We start from the raw sequence: 24637 nt of genomic DNA on the forward strand, positions 1-24637 counted from the left end.
GCTGTAGAAGAATTAAGGAAAGGTGAATGTATATCCTCTACTGACATCCACTGAGACACAAAGTTCCTTGGTTTCAGTAACAGAGACACTGCTCTCAACAACTGCATCAAGAAGCACAGACAGAACTACTGCACAATAGTAAAGCCATTATGGTGGACACAAGCATCAGAATACTGTATGTCTGTGAGCTGCTTATTAAAGAATGCAACATCCTACAGTTCCAAACCAAATTACTTTAAGTATCATATTAGCTGCCAGTGGCATAAAAATGCAAAGCCAGCTAACATGAAACACACGTTCAAAGGTACATAATAACTTACCCTTTATCAATAAAACTCAAAGCTAATGTCTAATTTATTCAGTTTCAACAGCTGTGAATTTTTCCCTATCTTCCGATTACAGTTTAGCAATTGAAAAGTCCCAGTGGTACCTTTTCTGCCTTTTTGTCAGAGATGTCCTGCTTTTCTAGAACTGCCATACTTTCTTTCAGGTTCTTCACTATGTCTGCAGGAGACTTGTGGGACTTGCCAAAGGGGAATGGCATGATGGCGAGCCACAGGGTGCTCCTTCTACAGCTCCTGCTTCACCTGGAAAAGGAGAAAGAAAAGCATGTCAAAAATAGAAGAGGTCAGTGTAACACCACACATAAAGATCAACAGAGCAGCAAAGGTATTTATTCATACATGGCCTAACCACCCTTGGCAGCTGAACTACACAGCTGAATGTCTTACCAAGACAACTTGTGCTTCTAATTATTTTAAAACACAAGATACAGAATCTAAGAACTCGCATTACGATCATCTTATGCTACAGGAAGAAATAACATTAATTGTATCCAAAGCCACATACTGGCAAGACTAAACGGGGATAAATTATTCCAATTGATGCTGTCAAGCAAAATACCTTTGACACGCAAGTCATCATGTGTCAGTGGCTCTGCAGTGACTGACCAGGTACATGCTTTTAGCCATATTCATTTGACAACAAACGTAAAGTAGACTACAAAGCCTGCACCTCAGCACAGGAGCTAGGAGCACAGTGCAGATGTGGTTACAGGCAGCAGCTTATTTCCATGTCAAAACACTTGGTTAAGTCCTGGTTTTTTCGTACCAGCATTACTGTAACTTCATACTGAAATACAGTCTCACCCCCACTCATTTTAAGGGAACAGAATTTGTCACCAGTAACAGCGATAAAAGAAGGCACCTGAAAACACTAGAACCAAACACCTGATATTTATCTTTTTCAAGAAGATAAAACTTGTCTTATGGAAGCAGCTTTCCTTTCCTAAAACTATTTAGCTCTTGAATCCAGATACATTAATTCTTCTGTATATTTACATACATTTGCTTTTATACACATAAACACCTCTACATTCACTTCTGTATACAAAATAGAAAAGTACTACTAGCATACACAAGCATACAAAAGCTTTTGTTACTAAACACATAGAGCCCCACTTAATAATAAACAAGTGAATTCCATAAAGCATATTTCTATAAGTCTAATCTAGACAGAAAAAAAACAGGAAATCCTGCATTAAAAATGCTGACAGTGCTACTTCTGCTAGACACAAAAGACAGCTGAAGCTGACAGGGAGGAGATTACACTGTCATTACAACCAAGGGATACCACCCTGAAAGTCGGTGAAGTCAGTAACAAGTCAGTTATAACCATTACAGAGTAAAGTTTCGTATCTAAGACCATGCACTTTGATCCTTGATTAAAATATCAGCTCGTTCACCATGAACTCCACAATGGTCATCCTGACCTTATTCAATCCTGTTTTGATCAAGGATTAAAAACACCCATTTGGTGCTGTATTTGAGTTACCATGATTTTTAACACAAACAAGTTGTGCTGGCTGAAGGGCAACAATTTTAAGGTGAAGGACAGAAGCACTCAGATCTTTAGCCAATAAAATGGCTCTAAAAAGGTATTTCAGGTAAGCAGCTACAGAGATCATGCTGTTACATGCCTGCAACTGACCCAACATAGCTGATAAAATGCATAAGGTAGGTAGCATGTAAGGTAGGTATGGCTATACTTTCAGATACAAGTATCAGCTTACGATTTAAAACAAGACCTTTCACCAGCAGCTTAAAACTTCCTGTTGCTTTTATTTTATAGTACAGAAATTCTCATTACAGAAATCTTTCGTTCACAATCTGCACTAAGAAGGGGACGTAACACTGAAATCAGAAGCATAGGACTGGTACCCTAAGAGATATAAAATGGTCAGTCCTCAGGCAAGAGAATTTTATGCCCCAACTTCGTCACATGTAATGGAACAGAAACGTACCTTTAAGAAAAGCATGACTACTAATTGTTATTTTATGAAAATGTAATAGTGTTTAAAGCAATGTTTAATGAAAATCACTCTATTTTCACACTGATATTTTATTCCTAGAAAGAGGCAGGTGTGAAATAAGTACAATTTCTCCACAACACAGATCACAGACCTCGAGCATCACAGCAACATTTGGAAATGTTCCCTTTATCTCTCCTTCAATTACTTCTCCTGCCAAATTAGGACACGGCCTGAAAACAAAGCTGGATCCTTTCAGACTTGCATATCATCACAGATACTAATAGTATATACCAACTCTTCAGCATACACACTCTGGAATATGGCTGTGACAGTGTAATAGAGCAGAATTGGCTCAGAAAGTTACTAGGTTTAATTCCTTTGCTATGTGTTAAATCCAGAAGGAATCAAAACAGTTCTTTGAACAAATGAAAATATTCTATGGAATCCCAAAATCTGGTATTACAGCAACATATAAGAAAATAAATCAAAACCAAGGAAATACCCCTGCACACTGATTTTCTGGATCACAAATATGTTACTTCTAAACTACAAAAGTACATGGACAATATAAGTAACATAAATATAGGATAATGACAAGCAACTGTTCTCACGGTGTGCCCAATGTTTAGGCTTGCAAAACTTAATTTCCCTCCAGATAGTGCTCAATTTCTCATTTAAATTAAAAATAGTCTACCACTGGGACTTGAAACCCTCCAGATTCTGCAAAAATCAGATACACACATGCATACACAACTCATACATGAGTTTTAGTGTAAGTACTAGCATGACTAATAGACTAATCATAGAATCAGTCACAGACTGGTTTGTGTTGGAAGGGACCTTAAAGCCCATCCAGTTCCAACCCCTGCCATGGGCAGGGACACCTTCCACTAGAGCAGGTTGCTCCAAGTCCCATCCAACCTGGCCTTGAACACTGCCAGGGATGGGGCAGCCACAGCTTCTCTGGGCACCCTGTGCCAGCACCTCAGCACCCTCTAAGGGAAGAACTTCTGCCTAACAGCTCATCTCAATCTCCCCTCTGTCAGGTTAAAGCCATTGCCCCTTGTCCTGTCACTAAAAGCCCTTGTCAAAAGCCCCTCTCCAGATTTCTTGTCCGCCCCTTCAGACACTGGAAGCTGCTCTAAGGTCTCTCCAGAACCTTCCTCTTCTCCACAGGGGAGCATCTCTCCTATGGAGAGGGCTGGAGCAGCTCTGCTCTGCAGACAGGCTGAAAGAGCTGGGTTGGTTCAGCCTGGAGAGGAGAAGGCTCCTTAAGGAGAGACCTTATAACCAATTAATAACAGTTCACCAGCATGTATTTATACTATACATTTTTTCCCGATTAAAGTAAGTTCCTGCATGAATTTCTCAGAAGCAACTTAGAAAAATCAGGAAATACTGCCAGCACCAGCAAGAAGGAAATCCACATCCTTGATTACTGAAGGTGACATTTTGCTTCAAGGTATTTATTACATAAAATGGACTAAATGCATTGTTCCTGCTACTTCAATTTTATTACTGGAAGGACTACAGCAGTGACAGGAACATCCTCTGGGGCCTCAAGACCCCACCAACCCTGACGCAAAACTGTATTACTGAAGAACATGTGCCACATCCGGCCAAACAATAAAATAGCAGGAGCAGTCCCTGTCTCTCTGAGCTGTACTTGATGCAGTGAGGAGAACATAGACAGGCTGTTCCCTTTTCAGCCCAGCAAAGCTACCCCAAGCAGCATTCTGCGCACAATACACAATGACAACATCTGTGCGAGATCGGAAAGAACCACAACGACCTACATCTGCAAAGTGAGGAAAAAAGGAAACATCAAATAGAATCTTCTGTAAGGACAGACCTTACATCATGTCAAGTGATAACTGTTACACACTACTGGCACCTGGCTACCTTGTAAATTCATGATAAAGGTTTGACTGTGGCTTAAGAAAGGGATCAGAGGACTGTTGAAGGGTTAAACTGCAACAAGTACATGGACAGCTCTGTACTCTCCTGGCCTGCTTTGCTTTATCTCACCTCCCCAGAAGCCTCACTGCTTTTATCCATTTGTTAAGAGAGACTGTGATTGATATTATTCAAAACTCAGGCTTTCATCAGCATGTATTTTATTTTAGCAATGCTCAAGCGTGCCAAGTGTAACAAATTTGAAGGTCCTCAAAGCACTGGTGTCATGGCCACATTTAGAAATCTTAAATGCCATTGTAAATCCAAATGGACTGCCAAACATCAGTATGGCATGCAGCCAACACCCAGAGACTGAAGCTGGACTGACACACACTCAGGCACACTGGGACATTTGGGCTTTTGTGATAACAAGAGATAGTAGCCCCACTGTTTCACATAGTTTATCATTCCCAGCTCTGCCTATGCGGCATGCACCAGTGCAGTTTGCTTTATGTAGGCTTCCTAGTTTTTATTCACTGCATTGATCACACAATCAATTAACGTCTGAATTAAAACGAAGGCATTCTGTAAATAGGACTGATTTTTAACTAAGCAGACAACACTTAAAAACATTTCTCTGTGAGGACATCCTGCTTGCAACAAGACCAAATGCAGAAGCACAATAAACAAATCCCTCTATTGTAGTAAATTTTAATAGATTTAGCAGAGAGCATACCCCAGGCTAGTATTTGTTCACTTCTTATTTGAAGGGTCAGAAAATGTGCTACCTATTTAACAGAAACATGTGCTACAGTTGAAAATCTGATTATTTAACAGTAGAAGGTTGGGGGTTTTTTGTTGCAGATGGTATGTTTTATTTTGGCTTTAAATAAAGCATATTGTAAGATGCCTGCATGGCTATCTTCAGGAAAAATACTGGTAAAAGAAACAGAACAGTAGCACTTGTGACTGCAGCACAAGGAATTACTCCACAGACAAGTAGAATGACCACCACTGAAACCTGCCCAATGCAGTCTTTGAAAGCTACAAAAGAAGGTAACAGAATACAAGCTGTGTAAGCTAAGACACAGAAGCAAACTAAGCCTTTCTGCTTATGAGATACCACCAGTGACCACAACATTAACGAAGTTGGAACTTCTTTCTCTGCATAGAAATATAACCCATAAAAAAAAGCATTAAATGAATTCAAGTATTCACACTATTACAGCTCAGGAGAGCAAACGGCCACTTTTCCTAAAAGGCAAAATGCTACTTAAATAGCACACAAAAACCAGTTTTGAGAAACAACCAGGTAAAATAAACTCAATTTCTTATCCTGCTGTAGGCCCCACAGCAAACCTGTCTGTGATTCTATGTTATAAAAATCCAAGTCTAGTGAAAAAGCACCTGTAACATCCACCTAATGCGCACTAAAGAAAAAAAAAAAACCTACTGAAGAGAAACAAAACCAACATAATTTTTAATAAGGCCAAGCAATTAACAATAAGGCTCCCCAAGACAAATGAGCCAACCCAACAGCTGACTGTGGCCAAAGCGGTCCCATTTCCCCTCTGCTCCCACAGCACCACACTCCCACTTATACACACCATGGCCAGCTCACCCATCCATGAGCCAATACACAGAACAGAATCCCGGACTGGTTTGGGTTGGAAGGAACCTTAAAGCTCATCCAGTTCCAACCCCCATGGCACGTGCAGGGACACCTTCCACTAGAGCAGGCTGCTCCAAGCCCCTGTGTCCAACCTGGCCTTGAACACTGCCAGGGATGGGGCAGCCACAGCTTCTCTGGGCACCCTGTGCCAGCGCCTCAGCACCCTCGCAGTAAAGAATTTCTGCCTTATATCTAGTCCAACTCACTAGGCTACCAGACACCTAACACGTAAAAGAAAAGTAAACAGTGCTGGGAATGTAGAAAATACTTCCCTTTGACCAGCAATAGCTTTGAATCAGCTCCTTTATCTCATGATCTCACTGTAGGGGCACTTCATGGTAAGGCTGGAGCTGAATCAAGAGCAGGAGTGAAGAGGGAAGCTCACTCACTGTCAGTGATTTTGAGTGATGTGATACTTGTCTGAACGCCCTGCATGCTGACTGAACTTACCAACATGGCAGAAGACAAACCCAGCAAAAATGAGGAAGAAAAAGATTTCTGAAAGGTCCTTGAGACAAACCAGCACAAGGCACTCTCAGCCGTAAGCCAGAGACAGCCCTAAGACAAAGAGGAGAAGAGGGCTGGGGCACACCACCTTCTCCTCCATGCAGAAGCAGGCTGCCAACCTTTATCCTGAAATCATGTGTCCATTACAATCAACAATGCTAATACCACATAGGAGATGGCCTTAAGGAGATACAGTTAAGTTACTGAGTCTACAAAGGACAGAATACCTAGATTCACAAGAAACAGTTGGGTCTACTCTGTCTGCAGATTTTTAATTGACAATTTATCAGTCTATTACTGAAAACATGCTGCATCCTGCTAGAGAGGCATGTTTGCATTAAAAATATGATGCCTCCAGCATGTGTTTGTTCCTGATAGAACTGATTTCCCCTCAGAACCTGTTCTTTTGTTGTGTGCCTCTTGGATTAACAAGGCTCATTAGACCAGTATTGAAAACAATAACATAAATCAGTTTTCATCAGGTCTTATTGTTACAAGCAGCTGTTAGTTTCAGCTAGAATTCATTGCTGTGAAGTCTGCTTGCATGATAAAAAACAGAAACAGATCAAAATATTATGCATTTTTTAGAAGTGTTGCCTCACTCTCAGACATGCCCACCATCCAGAAGGAAGACTGACAAGTCATTCCTTTGATCCAACCATTTTTTATGCAAGCTACCATGCTCTTTGGGAAAAGAATATTCAAGTACTTCAAAGCCAGAGGCAGACACTATATTAGTTATTCAGCCTGCTTGTGAAAGATTATGGAATGCTCCTGGTTATCAGAGCAGTTGGCCAGACTTAAGTTACTGGCTTTCTTTTCTGTACCATTAGCTGTAAATACCATTTCTGCAAGTCGCAGGGCAGGTGCCCCAGCTGGTACGACAGGACAGCAGGCAAGTGCCACTCCAAAGTATCCCAAATACCACCACCAGCTCATCACTGCCAATTCCTGGATGCAACGGATCTCCTGAAAGGCCTCACACTTGTTATTTCATAGCATCACAAACTGGTTTTTGTTGGAAGGGACCTGAAGGCTCATCCAGTTCCAACCCCCACACTGCCAGGGGTGGGGCAGCCACAGCTTCTCTGGGCACCCTGTGCCAGTGCCTCAGCACCCTCACAGGGAAGAATTTCTTCCCAATGTCTGATCTCAATCTCCCCTCTGTCAGGTTAAAGCCCCTACCCTTGTCCTTTCCATATCTGCCCTTGTCAAAAGTACCTTTCCAGGTTTCTTGTGACATTTTGGGCACTGGAGCTGCTCTAAGGTCTCCCCTTAAGGAACCTGGAGCTGCTCCAGAACTCAAAGCATCTCCATGGCCTCCTTGCTCCAACAGCTCCACGTCCCTCCTGTGCTGTTACCTCAGAGCTGGACACAGGACAGCAGGGGGTTCTCAACAGAGTGCAGTAGAGGGGAGAATTCTCTCCCTCAACCTGCTGCTTACGCTACTGGTGATGCAACCCTGAACTATTTGCAGAATTATAGTTAACCAAAGGTAGCATCCATCATTTCCTTCAGGGTATTATTTACAGTGAGTACTCACGTTCATCATTAAAGCATTCCTTGACATTTTTCACATGCTGTTTTTTACTACATCTTTCTGGATATGTGACTTCACACTAGATTAAACTATTTTCTAGAGCTTCAGCATTGTACCAAAATAAGTTCTCAATTTTATTTTGGATATGCTAAACAAATTGAAACATGACGGCCTGTCATCCAAAATACTTGTCTAAATAGCAGTTAGTTACTACAACATCACGTGCAAAAGCTTCCTCCCATGGAGGAAATGAGACTGAGAGAGCAGAAATGGCACATACCTCAACCTCTTTCAGGGCTACAAGCATGAACTACTTAGTATACCCATGGCTTTACCTGCATCAGCATACTATCAACAGAATGGCTATAGTTGTAAATGGTATTTAACTGGCACTAGCAGCTGGCAAAATCTAAGAACACACTCCAGCTCCAAGGCTTTTTTGCCATCCTCTAAATACTTCTGCACATCTTTTCAGCACTTTTCAATGTTTTAAAATATGAAGTACTGGATCAACTGTCTCACATGTAAGAAGTAAAACTTTTGACATCCTAAATGGCTACAGCAACTATGTGTTTGGATCCATTCTGGTATTTTGTGAGGAACACAATATATGTAAGTTTCCCTTCAGGACATGTATGCTCATCTTACACCTGGCACATCCCACCCACCACCAAACACTAGCATCTTCCTTAGAATTCACTATTAACTTGATCTTATCAAGTCTGCAGCACACAGGAGCTTTAATCTGATTCAGAAGCAGTTTCACAACTCTGCATCACAGAATTATTTGTGCTGTGACCCACTTAAAAGATTAAAATGGAAAAAAAAAAAAGAATCCCCTAAGAATGGTAACTTCATTCAGAGAAAAATAAAAATCAGGAAGGAAAAATCATCTGCTGTAACATGGATGAACAATTCAGTGAACAAAAAAAGATCTATTCAGGGGGGACAAAAAAAGGGGGAAAATAAATTTCTATGTAAAAATTAAATCCATAATGAGAGATGGCTTCTTGCTTTCTGGAAATTTCAAAGCAATTAAGTCCCCAGCAGTTCACAGCCCTGCTCATTTCTTTAGCACCAAACGCCAGATGATTCCCTTCATTAAGCAGGCTTCTCTCTTCCCATTCAATTATTTTAGTGATCCTTCTGCCTCTTCAAGAGCCTACTTCTCCAGCAGACACCTGCACCATGCTGGGGGAACAGAAGGGCAGCTACAACCATTAGGCTCTCTAGCTCACCACAGCCTCCTAAAACTACGTTACACTTTGGCTTGCACATCGCTATATTCATTGCAGCTTAACACACAGCTTTTGCAGAAACTTAAGCAGGAACTGGTTTTAAATAAGGCTGTGGCTTTTAACACCAAGGAGGAGCACAAAAGCTTGTTGCTACCAATGCTTAAGATTCTGAGATCCCAGCTCTTTCTCCGTATTCAAGGAAACCTCATGACTGCTGCTTTCCCTGGAGTACCCTGCAGTTACCCCACCCATTCGCTTCCCTACAAACCTTGCTGCTCTGTTACAATATGGTCTACAGACCAGCACCTAAATGCCTCACCCACTCCTTGGTAAACACATCTGTTAGAAAATAATCATCACAAGTTTCATTGCAAAAAGGAACTCCTACCTCTGACAGGCTGGGCACGGAACAGGAACTCACTGCTCGCTCCAAGAGAAGTTGTCAGTCCATATGCCCACTTCTGGCCAGGCTGAAGCTTGACTGATTTTCTCATAGCCTGGTACCACAGTCAAACTCCTGTTGGCTCAGATGCCTTCACTGCATCATCACAAAACCCAGAATATTTGTTACATGACAAAAAAACGCTGCAATTACTCACATGCCATTCTATCCACCCTTGGAAGTTTGAATGCAAAGCAAGTGTCTCCTTCATATATTATTTCTATTCCTTTCCAGAGGATTTCTCTTTTCATCATATTTCAATATACATTTACAGGTTAATTTTGAGAGTGAAGAAGTGGCAAAAGGGGAGGCAGAAAGTAAACGGCAGGTTAATCTCTAACCCAGTTTCACATAGGGCAAAGGGGTCTACAGTTAACATATTCCAGTAACTAAAGATGGCTGTATGAGTATCAGACACCACACAGGCGAAGGATAGGAAACCTCACTAGCACCACAACATCAACATTTATTCTTAACCGGAAAGACAGTGCAATGGACAGAGGAAAAGGTGTATTATCTAAAACATGAATTAGTTACATTATAAAGGAGGATGAGACTCGTAAGTACCAACACTAGTTGGGAATGGAAATGCATGTGGGCTCTTTGGTGCATTTTATTTTGAAGATAAGCTGAGAACAAGTAAACCATGAGAATGGACCTGGGACTGCTTCAGATGCAATCCCCAAAAATACTACACTCAGTAAAATCATTCTGTAGAAGCACAAGTAACAAAGCTAGGAGGAAAAAATCGAAATAGATATTTACCCAAATGCAGTTTTAGTAAGAACCATGTCAAAGTATAACTGTTAAAAACAATGTTTAAGAATATCAACAGTATTTTTCCCATGGTTCCTTTACTTCCTTTGCAGACCAAATTCTATGGCCTGCAAGAAACTTCAGATGTTCGACCTAAGTTTATCCAAGGTCAACACATTATAGCACTTTAATTTACCTGAAGAACAACAGATATTTAACAAACATAACCTATAAAGGAACAAGATCACTTAAGGAACAATGGCATTAAAGCATGAAGGTAATGGGCTGTAAAACTGATCCTGATGAAACTCAGGAACATCCTAAAAACACTGACTTAAGAACTGGGAAGATATATGAGGGAGTATCCATCTTCCCTTACTGATTACTACTGGTCCCTGCCATCGGCAGAATATAGCAAACTACGTAAGCCTCTGCCTTGATACACTACTTGTGAAGGCTTCCCTTCCAAAATAATCTATGTGGCAGTTCACAACTAAAGACTGTTTATGTTAGACTACTGTAGAGTTCACCTGAGTCCCAACAGCCCTTTACAAACCAGCTTAGGTGATATTCAACCAGGCACAGCTTAGTATCTCTGGGTTTACTTTTGTGCATTAGCTCGACATAAGTAGGGCTGAAACCCAAACCCAACAAGGCACAGCAAGCTGTGCTGCAAAGACATGTCGAGTCAACTGGTTAGACTCCTGAGAGGTGACTCCAAGGCCATGGATGACTCCTCAATTCTGCTATTTCTACCTCTATTGAGAGATCTCGCTGCCTCGACACAAAGATTGAAACATAAATTATTCTGAGATCAACTCCCATGAATCCCAGCTGATTCTTGCTACACAAAACTAAGAGAACTTGGCACACTGTTCAATGATTAAGCATCTCCTCTGTGAAAGGGAGTTCCTGACAACCTATGGGAGTTACGTACTGAGTCACAGAGAAAGCAGAAGGCAATCAATAAGTGACCCAGAATCATGACCCCAGCATTACTGTGAACCCTTTTCTTCTAGTTCATTACATCCTCATTCAGAGAAGGCAAAAAACTGTTCAGTTCTTGATTTTTATCCTTATCTCTTACCTAGTACTAGGAACTGACGCACAAGCAATACCTCAGCTGATACACAAGCCCATCATCCATTTGACGAATTTGCTTCCTGTCAAACTGTTTTTTGCCATGGTCCCTGACACTTAAAACACATTTTGATGACAATACAAAGGGTTTGACACAGCTCTGCTGGTAAATCCTACAAGTACAGCTACAGCTTATACTGGGAAAAACAAAACAAAACACCTCTGACCACAACTGCAACTGTGCTAGGGCTTTACTCGTTAAGTACCTTTACAAAGAGTGCTCTTTCCTTCATGCTGCCCATCAGCACCAGCACCACCATAAAGCAGCTGATTTTCCCAAGCTAGCTGTGTAGTATGTTTTAGTATGGAAGTTTCATCCAGCTTATCCTAAGACGAAAACCCCTGATTCCTCTTGAGTATGCAGTGCCAAGGACAACGGGATGATGGGAAAACAGCACTAACGACAAAATCAGAGGCTACTCAGGGAAAACTCCTTTTTCCCTACTCAAGATGAAGAACTAGTTTCATGGGTATTGCTTGAAAGAGCAAACTATCAAAATCAACACATTATAGGCTAGAACACACCTGTGCTATACAGATGTACATCTCATTGCTACCAATGTAACTGTGTGTTTGTAAGAAATAAACTTAAGAAAAATAGCTGGCTGTAATTCATAGGATCATAGGAATCATCCGATGGTTTGGGTTGGAAGAGACCTTAATTCAGCCGGAAAAAAAACTGCCATGGGCCTAGGAAAAAGAAAATACATTGATAATACTGACTTCTTTTTCAAACAAACTAGAAGTCATTACTGAATTCATGTCAAACTGTGACATGGTAATAAATAGACAAACTAGCAAACACAAGAAAACCCTAAAGGGTAATTCACTCCATCCTCCCAAGAGGAGAACCAGGCAGAGTGATACAGGAATTCCACATCACCTAAAGAAGCTGTAAAAAAGTGTCCTTTACATGGTTCACTCAAAACCTCTGTCTCTCCTGCTGATTCACGTGTTTAGTCTACATCTTCACAGTCAGTAACAGCTTTTGATTTCTGATACATAAACCACGTGGCATCTCAACTGCCAAGACAGGTGTGTTCCTTTGGGGCAAGGCAGATCACAGAACACAGATAGATTTAAGGGCAGAGATGATGCATACCAAGGTTAGGAGAACTACCCATGGCACAAACCTTCAGGACAGATGAGACGGCAGCCTGGCAGCCAGAATTTTAATACCATGCCGTTGCATTCTCCCTCAGTATGTTCTGAGGCAGAGAGAGAGGAGTTTGAACTTAACCCTTAACTCTACTTCATGCTATGAAATGCTCTACAGGATAGGAATCAAGAAGGGGGAATGATCTAGACTGCCCCCCAAAGTGTGTACAAGCTCTAGCTGTGTCAACCTGAGAGCTCTTCTGACGGCTTCTCACAAGGCACCAGTCCAAGTATCTATGATACAGGAGGGTAAATCAGCATACACACTCTGAAAAGCTAGACAGTCCTAGGGTGACTCACACCAAAGTCCTTTTCCCTGTAGACACCACCTGAGAGTCCTGGTTACTGAGAATTACTTGCACGTTAATTGGGAATAGAATAGAAACAATACACCAGATGCCTGTGGTGAACCATCAGATATACATACACTGCACATTTCATCAGTCTGTCCCTTTGGAGGACACTTGCGTTATCTTTCCAGATGGACCATCATGGCAAGCAAACTTCCCTGCTTCCATCAGAGCAACAAATACAAAAAAGTAACAACTCTTTAGAAGTTTTAACATTTGATTCCAGCTAAAAACCACAAGAAACACCTTATAGTTCCTTCTTCTTAGAACTAAGGTTGCCCAGGGGTCGCAAAAAGCACTTTTGCATATAAAAAAGAGGGGTAGGGGGAACACCCCGACAGAAAGGTACCTTTCCAAAAGGAAGACTTTCCAACTGATTTTGCTTCAAAGCAGAAAGAAGTAGCTGTTGTAGATGTGATTTTCCAAGGCAGACCAGCCCAGAAGCTTTGCAAAATGTAACTAAATCCAGCACTGTTGTTGTTTTCTCTGTGGCAGTCAGCATCAATCCTGCAACACACCTCGAGGTCCACAAACCAGAAATGATTGAGAGCTATCTGTCTAGAGACAAGAAATTAAAAGAATGAGGCTTGAAACAAGAAGCAACTAATATTAGGCCAAGTAACACAACGGAAAAACTGAAGCATCTCTGAGGGACAGTTCCCTAATCTGACCTGCTAAGAGCAGCTCGACTGGAAAAAGGAACTATCAAATTGTTTCACAACACTAGTGTCTCCCAGTTTTCCTCTAATGCAATTGCTGTGTAATGCTGCCAAGAAAAACTTGATCACTACCAGAAGTTATCATCTCTACAAGTTTATCAAAGGAACGATCACATATTACCCCTGTGACCCCTGAAATAAAAAACATTCTGAAGCACAGCAAATTTTCCAAAGGGCAGACACCAAGCTCAGGTGGAAATGTTGACACTTCAGCTGATACTTAGAACCACAGAATAGTTTGGGTTGGAAGGGACCTTAAAACTCATCCAGTTCCAACCCCCCGCAACAGGCAGGGACACCTTCCACTAGACCAGGTTGAGCCACAGCTTCTCTGGGCACCCTGTGCCAGCACCTCACCACCCTCACAGGGAAGAATTTCTTCCCAGTGTCTAATCTCAATCTCCCCTCTGTCACGTTAAAGCCATTCCCCCTTGTCCTGTCCCTATCTGCCCTTTCTTGTCAGCCCGTTTAGGCACTGGAGCTGCTCTAAGGTGTCCCCTTAAGGAGCCTCCTCTTCTCCAGGCTGAACCAGCCCAGCTCTCTCAGCCTGGCTCCAGAGCAGAGCTGCTCCAGCCCTCGCAGCACTTCCGTGGCCTCCTCTGGACTCACTTCAACAGCTCCATGTCCCTTTTGTGTTGCTGCTCCAGAGCTGGTCGCGGGACTGCAAGACAGAGTATTCCCAGAGCAGGAGACACGGTGTATTACCATTTCAGCTACACCACTACCCTATCAACGCCTTATATTCTTCAGGGCTATGTGGGGGGAAAAAACCAACCAACCCAAACCAACCAACCCAAACCAACGTTTATAATCGTTAATTGGTGCACCAGCTTAACACTAATTTTATTTAAATAAGGGATTATAAAAATTACTTTGATAGGAGTTTACAATAGTATAATGTCACGCTTTCCACACCAAGAGGCTTCAATCAAGAGCCCTTAATCAAATACTCTAGAAATAAAATAATTGCAGCTATCAAAATTCACAGTCTTGGTAAATTCTACATTATGCAAAATCTTTTATATGTTCTAACAGACTTGTTCTAATTACAGAGGCAAGCCAAAAGAAATCATAATGCAGACACACACACAAAGAATTCTATATCCAAGTTCCATTTTCAACAACAAAAGTCATCAACATATTAGAAAAATGCTATCTTTAAGAAGAAGAAAGCAAGGTTATGCTTTCAAGACTATCACCTAAGGTTTGACTGCAGTCAAACTGCACTCTTGGTTATAAATTCTGCAAGATAATGTGTAATGGTATGTTTTAAATTTCTGAAAATAACAAATAAAAGACAGGCAGTGTTAATTTTAGAATCTAATAACCATCCTCTAAATACAAAAGGAAATCAGGGTCGTCACAGATGTAAGGTATTTATCAAAATACTTCTTTTTCCCACTACTAAGTCAGAGATTTTAATACACAATGTGATTTTCAAACTATCCAGATTTCTCTTTTAGCTCTTAAAACACAGGATCTAATTTCTCCATTCACAATCATTTTAATTTAGTTTGGTTACCTAATTTAGGGATTTGATGAAAGTCTAGATTTTCTGAGTTTTGGTAGAAATCCCAAAGGCATGAATCCACAACACTGGAAGTTAAAGAACCATAATAAAAGGCAGTGGCAAGCTACAGAAACTTCTGCTATACTTACTAAGTCTTTTCATGCTTGCAAGTAATTCTGAGAGTTAAAAATAACCCACTTAGAGAGAAAAGATTTTGTATTTCTGGCCAACAGCCCTTCTCCTTGTTCTCTGAAGAGATCATTAACAGCTACTTCTGAAACACAGGTTTGACATTTCTTCCTAGATTTGATATTGCTAAGTCCCAAACCTGTGTAAATACATGAGATGCACACACAAAAATATGAATAAACTTTTCCAAAATAAGAAAGAAAGCTCACTTAGCAGAGTTCATTTCTCTTTAGCTATAGATTGAAATGTACATATATACAGGTAGGAAAGAATAACTATAATCACAAGTTAGAAAGCGGGGGGGGGGGGGGGGGGGCTGGAGGCTGTTTGGGTTTTTCTGAGTTAAAGGAAAGAAGAAAACTGATATGCAATTCTTTCACAGAATTTAAACTTCCAGTACATTCACAAGTTTGTCATCACACAAAAACATCCTGAAGTTTTTGTGACTTCTTAGGAAAATATTCTGTGAGCCTGAAATAAAGCAGCTCTTTTGGATCTAAGGATGTCAATCCCCACACCTTACCACATGGGTTAAGAGTAACACCAGTCTGACAGCACAGCTATGCCAGGACTCTGCCCAAAATGCTCTGTGAATGGATGCAGTTCCTAACAGAAAAACTGTTTACTCCAGCTCCACCCTATTACAGAGTTAGCAGTTCAAATATTGCTCAATGGCAATTATAGATGTAAACCGGAACTGTGTCAGTCAATACTGATGAGTCAATATACTGCTTTTCTTGGAGATACCCAATCTCAATAATTACAGCCAGAACAGCATTTGTTTAGAAAATTTATGATTATTTTCAAGCAGATTCCTTCATTTTGAGTCATTATCCATGAAATCCATCGAAAAAGTCTATTCGCCCCTGTCACTAGAGCCTGTTTGCTTTCAGACCGTATTTGAAGTTGAATTTCTCATGTTCAAGCAGCAAGCTCAACACCCAATGCTTCAAGATTTACAGTTTTCTAATTGTCTTGATAATTTTAGCTTTCCTCAATCGTACTTTTTTTCTTTAAAGAGAAGCCTTCATTCATCCCACTGACAAACTATACCAGACTACAGAAAAGACCAGTTTTTGACAAGTACTCTTCCTGATTTGATTTTTAAATAGGAAAGCATTCAACAAGGCAGAGAACAGCAAAATCCTCAGTCAAGAATCACTCATGTACTGCCCCAGAGAGCAGAATTCTACCTCAAATCCTCCTTTCTCATTAGGCAACACACAACTCAAGTGCCTAACATGTGGTCACCACATCCTCTTCTTGATTCTGAGACTAATATCACAGCAGAAATTCAGGTGCCTGAATGATAAACGCCACTGCAAATGGCAAAGCTGGAGAACAGCACAGCTGGTCTCCAACTGCCAAACCAGAAAAATCACAACCCTCCTACCTGTCCTGGGCAGATGCTTTGGAGCATCTAAAATACTATTAGGTATCTATGTTTAGGTAATTGAAACTCACACCACAAATGGATGTCACTGAAAAGAGCTCTGGAAGTGCACTACCACACAATACACACAACATCACACACACAAATACATGAAAAAATTCTTTGTGCTTAAGCATCATTAACTGAGGAAAAAAAGAGGAAGAATAACCACACTGCTGAAGAACGCTGTGGAAAGTACTTTCATTAATACCTGTGAACCAATAAAAAGCCCACAGGACCTGAATCCTTCTGGCTTCAGTAAACTGAGTTTTATACAATGAAGTAACAGACCAAACACCACATCACAACTAAAGCACACAAAAAAGGATGCCCCTTTGTCAGTGTATGAGTGTTCTCTCCTTCATTGACAAACAAAAGGTCCTACTGAAAACAACCCAAAAACTATCACTTAAACTTTGTATATCAAATAATAAGCAGAATGAAGTTCTGAATACATACCTTTTGAGAGATTCACTTTGCTTTGTCAACGTCAACATTTTTCTAACAGTACTGAGTATACACAAAGCCTATATCAAGAACCGTGCCTAAACTCTTTCCCCTACAAGGTAGCTCTTTAAATTCCCCCGCAAAGTTTCTCCACCATACCAATCTCTGGTCAGAAGAAACTTGGGACTTGAATAGCAGGTGTTACAGGTTAGAAGAACGATGTATTCATAAACTGTGTGGGAGTCTTCTCGGGGATCACCAGTGTTACACTCAGTGCATGTCTGTATCACTAAGGTCTCATTTAGATAGAATAACACCCCTACATTTTCTTTCCTAAACTCTTACTTCCCTGTGAACAAACTTCCATTTTGCCTTTTCTTTGTCTATACACTATATTCAACAAAGTCCAAATGTTATATGCCAGTTAATTTTATAAAGCATTACAATACATCACAGGGAAAAAATATATATTTTGACATATGTTAAAAGGAGTATCGTCTGCCAACGCAGTAAAGGGCATACTTCACATCTAACAACCAAATTCACACGTAACAATCATGGTAAAATATGACACAAGTTACCTTTTGCCTAACTTCTACAGCTGTAGCAAAACCTCTTGAAAATGCCTACCCTAAGGAAGAGATCAGAGATTCTGTTGCACAGGATGCTCTGAATATATGCTATCAGCACACACATTTACCACATCACTCCAAGATGTAACTGATAACTGTCTACCCGTTTATTTTGAAGCAACCTCCTCAGCAGATGACCTGGGAAGCTGGCACAGCTCTGAGTGAATACCTGAAAGAACAAGAGGTATCCATCCATGCTAAGCCTTCCCAAGTGAGCTCTTGTCCAGGGGAGTGCAAAGGAGAACAGAAAGTCACAGAGTCAACTTCTGCCTGGCAAAATCTGAAATGGCACGACACAGGAGCTGGCTGGCAAGATCGAGTGGCCTTCCTCAACTCTTTCTTCATCTTTCTAGACACTAGCAAGCTTTACTTAAAACCCAGTAAATAAAACAATGAAAGCTTTTCAGACAGGCATTTCTTTAGAGGTTGGTTGTTTGCCTGGGCACTTCTAGCAGCCAGTGAAAGATGATGCATTCCACATTTCTGGAAACACTTCTCAATATTTTCACTACATGTTTTAACACAGATATCTTCAAAGGAGCTAAGGCATTTCATACACACGAATGACTGAACATAAGTACTTCTCCTGCAATCACGCATATTCAACTCCCTGAAAAGCTGACATATTAATTCAATTTAATTTACAGCCAAGTTCTATCTTCAGTTTTTTTAAGTGTCACATTTCAGATCTTGCAGGGTTTGCAGCTGAACTTTTAGTTACATTATTTTAGTAAGAAAAATGAATTTGTTACCAACACATACCAACAACAAGGTAAGGACCAAAGGCAGCACACAGCAATTTTTCAGATGCAGCCATTTTCACTGTGAAACACTTGACAATATAACCGACCACTTAAAAATAACTCCAAGTAGTAACTCCTAAATAACTTCAACCAAAGATGTTTCCGAACTTAGAAACACTCGTTACACTAATAGCACAGCTCTGTACTAATTATAACTCTTCAGGTTTTGAACTGTCTTGCTATATTTAACATTTTAGAGATGAATTCTCCAAGTATTTGAAGGGGAGGGCACAACTACAGAGCTAACAGATCTTTAGAAAAGAACGAGGTATTGTACCAGAAGTAGTAGATTACCAGTAAACAGAAAAATTACCTACAACATTGTTGTGGTTTAACCCCAGCCGGCAACTAAGGACCATGTAGCCCCTGCTCCCACAGTGGGACAGGGAGGAGAACTGGAAAAAAGATAAAACCATGGATTGAGATAAAAACGAGTTTAATAATTAAATATAATACTAACAATTATAATGAAAATGGAAATAACAAAAAGAGAGAAAAAACTAAAAAAATGAAAGGCAACAAGACAACAAACAACAGCGATGCACTGGACAAACATTCAGTGATTCCCCCCCCAGTATTTTATGGCCTTGTGGATAGGCTTAAAATTACTTCCTTTTAGTATATCTGAAATCCACAATCTGGAACTTTTTATAGTGTCTTTTAAGTATATGAAGTATTAGCTAGAATACTCCCATCAAGGGATTTGGAAAGCAAATTGCAGTTGTTTATTTAAACCTATGCAATTTACTTTCTAAATTGATGTTGTCCGAAAAAAGAAAAAAGGCCATGAAGGCTGCCGAGGAACAACCACAGTTATTCCTGTAAGCACACAGTATTCCATCTCCTTCCAGTTTGGATAAATACTGGATTCAATCCTTTATAGACTATTTAAATAGGGACAAATGAATGTGCTATTTTATCATCAGGTGGAATAATGAATGCACATTGATCTACTCAGGCTAAGACTGAACTCACAAGACACCAGTTTAAGCCTTAGGTACTCCGTAAGCATGCATTTAATAAGTCTAGCTCATGTCCGTTAAAATAATTCGACAGCCTCATCTTCTAAGTTAACTTTGTGTCTGTACTTTGAGGGGTGGAGGGAGAAGAAGGAGGAGTGATCTCAGCATAAAGTTTCACCTTCTAACTGAAGACATTCAGCTTCTTTCTAGCACACACCTCTACATCTTGTGGCGTAAGAATCACGGAAACAAGCAAGAACATTGGGAAAGAGAGAGACCACAAGGAAGGGAATGACAGCTGAAGCTGCAAACTACTCAGAATAATAAAAACCCTAAACTAGACAAGAAACCAGGGACATAGCATTCATCTGGTTAGAACAGCACAATCTTGAACACCAACAGCAAAAGGAATTTTTCATCTTGCTTAAGGTTTACCTACAGCTACAAAAATACAGTTACAGTGAACACTATGACTTAGGGTTATTGGACTAAAAAGGGGTTTGTCCAATGCGATGGGTATCTGGCTTTAACTTGCAGGTAAGAATTGACAAAAGTGTGCACAACCCATTCTTTCCTTATCAGAAACTGCTAAATTTACAAGACTGCAACTGTACAGCATCAAAAATACAGTATTCCGAAGTCAACCCATATTTCTGCTTTGCACATTATTCACATAAATAGCTGCAGGCTGTTGTGGTACTATTCATTTTGAAGGAGCAGATGAGTCAAATCTTATTTTTGATAGAAAGCTGCAAGATGCCTCCAATTAGACAAAGGTAATTATACTTTAATAGTTGCTCTTGTAATTAAACCATGTTTTAGGGTGTCAGAAGTACAGAAAAGCAGGGCCAAAAGGGAATTTGAAAGGTCATTTAGGCTCCTTCTTCAAACCAGCATCAAGTACTAGAGCCCCATTCTACACGCAATAAAGACGACATCCTTTTAGCAAGTGTCTAATGCCTCTAAGCACATTACAGCAATTATCAAAGCTTTCAGAAAGATTTCACACAAAAAAATTAAGGCTGCAAACATTGCACTAAAAGAAATCTGCAAAAGCTCAATGCAGAATTGATTCAAAAAGGAAGACACTGGTTGGTAATTCCAATATTAAAAAACCCTAGATAGTACAGCATGGAGAGCACCACATTAAGGTCTCACTCAAATACCATCCATTAATTAATAAGAGATGCATTAGCTTCCACAACAGAATGCAAAATAGACACCGTTCCCTCCTGAATGTTTCATAAAAACAAACAAGGAATTTCAAGAGGTGGAGTTTTTCTTAATACTATCCCACCCCGATGGGAATACACATTTGTCTGTGCTTGATAATACCCAGTAAGCACAATTATCTTTCAGGGACATACTGTCACAAATTATTATTTAACTGGCACTTTTATTTAGTCTCCTTTATTTGGATAAATACATATATCTTTAAAAAAAAAGAAAATTCTGTTTTATACTTCCCCATCCCCAACCATGCATTAAATGTGTACAGAATGAATCAAAGTTTCAGAACTCTGTGCCAATATAAAGAGAAAGCAATTAAAGTGAAATAAACTCAATGCTGACAGCAGATGGAAATAACTCAGCAGCATGTCAGCCCATACATACAAACTTATATTACAAGACCTTCATTCTGCTTACTCCCAACCCAATCTCCACCTGTACTAAAGTGCTTTTTCACTGTGACCAAGTAAATTCCCCTATGGCATATGTATCACTCTACCATTGAGATTACAGTTTAAATACAAGAAAATTTAAGCCAAGCATATACTACCTTGCCGACTCAGGGTCTCACATCACAGGACCACTATCAAGCTAATTGTAAAATACAATATTCTTACAACATCAAGCCCATGAGAGATAGAATCCCACCAAAACACAGGGACAGAGGGCACCATGCCACTCTTAAGCATCCAACAAGCTGCCAACTGATAAAAAAATCAAGTTATTTCTGATCCCAAAACAGGTGTCACACTTATAATTCACAGAATATCTTTTAGCTTTTCTCTTCTCTGCAGTTAAGGGCATGTGCCACATCAACAAGTATTAGATAACAGATATTAACTTAAAGGTACACAGTGTTTTAGACAGTAAAAAACTATTATTTAAAAGCTTAGATGCCAACGCACAAGCTCAGGATGTTAAATACCCTCTGACAGTATACGATTTCATGAGCTCTCTGGGTAAAAAAGGAAGACAAATTTCCTGAAGGTGAACTATGCTGTTGAAAGGAAAACACAGACCCTTGAATTAAGAGTTTCTGACAGGTTAGGTCTAACAAAAAACACAAAACACACACAAAACTTGGCCGTATGTTGATGCTAACTGACTTTCATTTCTGATCCACATTTAAACTGCTCCTCCAAACATTGTTACTCTCTTCACTGAAACTAAAGAGCCTAGGTCATGTAATTTAATCTTTGACTCATCATGCAAATTAAATCACACCATTCCCATAAGGCTGCATATAGGCTTTAAATAAATCCTATGCACCTACATGCCACATACATACCGACAATTACATTTTCTTCGATTAAAAAAAAAAAAAACCCAAAATATTGGATACATCCTGATTTCAGTGTTAGTGCTATTCACTGATTGGTAGGAAAAACAATGAAAAAAAACTTTCATTATTTAAGGAGCACAGTACAGTTTTTCAAAAATAGGATCTTCACAGCCCTCATATCCAGCTATTTCTGCACAGAGGCCTATGAGGACGATGAACGTGAGTAACAATTGTAGGAAGAGGCCTTAGACCTGGACACTGAGAGGGCTGTTTAATTTAGTGCCTACTCCACACCTCTCATCGATTCATGTAACACAAGGCATAACAAAGAAGAGGTTGTAACTGGGTGCTCTCCTGACCGAAGGGCTCAGTCTTCCCCGGCTGGGTAGAGCATTCATCGCCCCGCTGCCCATCCCAGACCGGACCGTGCGGCAGCGGCTGCCTCCCGCCCCAGAACCGGCTCCGCTGCTGCGGGCTGAGGTAAACCCGGCGCAGCTTTGCATCTTAATTCGCTGCCCGGCTCTGCATTTGAGGAACTCCGGGATACAAGGCGCTGCCGCACCACTAAACACAGACGCTGGCCTGTGCCCTTCCCCTTCACGCTGCCTCCAGCTGTTACACACCGACACCTCCACCCCAACCGCTCCGAGGGCAGTCAGCACCCACTGGGACCTATCCTCTGCCCAGGCCGACAGCAAGCCCCGGAGAGGCGGCACCGCCTCCGAGGCCAATCTAACCGGCAGGACCCGGCCGCCGCTGACCCGGGAGTGGGGGCCGGCAAGCGGCGGGCACCAGCCGGGCCAGGCCGCGCTCCCCCGCGGCCCACAGGACACGGCCCAGCCCTGCCCCGACCTGCCGCCCCTCACGCACCAGCCGCGAGGGCGCTGCCTCCCGACCCGGCCTCACGCCGTGGCGGGCAATGCGCGTCGAGCCCGGCGGCCTCCGTCCCCCTCGCTGGGCCCTGGACCGACTCCCGGCCCCACCGCCTCAGTACCTGTGTGCGGAGCGCGGCCTAGCACCTCCTCAACGGCGTGTCCGGCGGGGCCTGCCCCTGGCGGCCCGACCGCCCCGGCTGCAGCAGCTGGCGGCGCAGCTCCGGCGGCTTCAGGCAGAGGCGCGGCGCGGCCCCGACTCGCCCGGCCCCCTCCCCCCCCCCGCCCCGCGCTCTGCTGCGTCGCAGCGGCCCTTCCCTCGCCCGGCGGCGGAGAGCGGCGGCGGCGGGCGACGGAGCGCGGCGACGCTTCCGCCCGCTGCCGCACGATACTGCCCCCTGGCGGCTCGGAGGGCCGATCGCGGCACACACGCGGGGGGGACACGCACCGGAGGGAAGCGGAAGCGCCGCGGAAGTACCGAGGAAGTCCCAAAGCTCCCCCCTCCACTCCCCCCCGCCCGGAAGCGCTCCCGGCTCCAGTGAGAGCGGTGGTTTCGGCGCTGTGGCACCCCGGGGCTTGCGGGTCTGTGTCATCAGCGTTTGCTATCATTCCTTACAGTATCTACTATTATTCCAATATTATTAGTTATTATTCCAATAATAATTGGAATTATATTCCAATGTTATTAGTCTTTGTTTCTATTATTATTATTATTTCTATTTACTAGTAACATTTTGTCCTGTAGTGGTATTCAATATTTTTCTAATTAATTATTATTTAAATTTTATTATTATTTTCTATTTTTCTTTATTGCTATATTTTCATTACCTATAATATTGTTAATTTATACGCAATATTTTTAATTCAATAACTATAAGTACTTATAATACTAGGTAATAATTTCCCCTCTCCTCTTTGCCCTAACCTCCTTGCAACTCCTCCTTTAAAAAGGTCCTTTGCACCCTTTGCACTATCAGAAAACTCTCCTGATTTTCCCATGTCACAAGCCCCAGGGCTCAGATGTGGGGCTGTGGCACAGCATCCTGCCTTCGACATGGACTTCAGCCATCCATATGCACCAAGGTGCTGGGGCATTATAGTCCAAAGGTTGTTTCTGCTAATTCCCATCGTGGAACAGAAGGGCTTTGGGCTGTTGCTGTGGTTGGTAATACTCATATATTGAGCAACCTGCTCTGGTGGAAAGTGTCCCTGCCCATGGCAGGGGTTTGGAACTGGGTGAGCTTTAAGGCCCCTTTCCAACCCAAACCGGTCTGGGATTCTATGATTATTCTTGCATGACAAATGCAGAGTAGCCTGGACTGAAAAAAGCCTGTATCTCTCCCAGCACAGATCAAGTTGATGCTGTCCATTAGTGCAATATAATACACAACATGATTTTAAACCAGAGAAATATATATTTATGAAGCAAGCCATGAATTTCTTACAAGCTGGAAGGTGAAACCTGGCCTCTGCAGGTCTGACGCATTACTGCTGTGCAGCACTGGGGGACTTGCTGGCCTGGTTTCATGAAAGGTCCTTAAGTTCCTCA

The 24637-nt window shown here is 41.6% G+C and overlaps 1 protein-coding gene across 1 annotated transcript in view; it reads right to left on the reverse strand.

Annotated features, from left to right (window-relative positions):
• CAB39 (calcium binding protein 39) overlaps positions 1–23234 on the reverse strand; it is a 40481-nt gene extending 17247 nt beyond the window's left edge. Inside the window, exons 1-2 of the mRNA XM_061379206.1 lie at positions 23211–23234; positions 431–587 (exon numbers count right to left, since the gene is read on the reverse strand). Coding sequence (XP_061235190.1) covers positions 431–544 — 114 coding nt within the window. The 5' untranslated portion in view covers positions 545–587; positions 23211–23234. The remainder of the gene's footprint in view (positions 1–430; positions 588–23210) is intronic.
• Positions 23235–24637: the final 1403 nt, after the last annotated feature.

Source organism: Neopsephotus bourkii, unplaced genomic scaffold (genome assembly GCF_033783945.1).
Source record: "Neopsephotus bourkii isolate Nb327-2 ecotype Australia unplaced genomic scaffold, CSIRO-AGI_Nbou_v1 NB_1768, whole genome shotgun sequence".
NCBI classification, from domain to species: Eukaryota; Metazoa; Chordata; class Aves; order Psittaciformes; family Psittacidae; genus Neopsephotus; species Neopsephotus bourkii.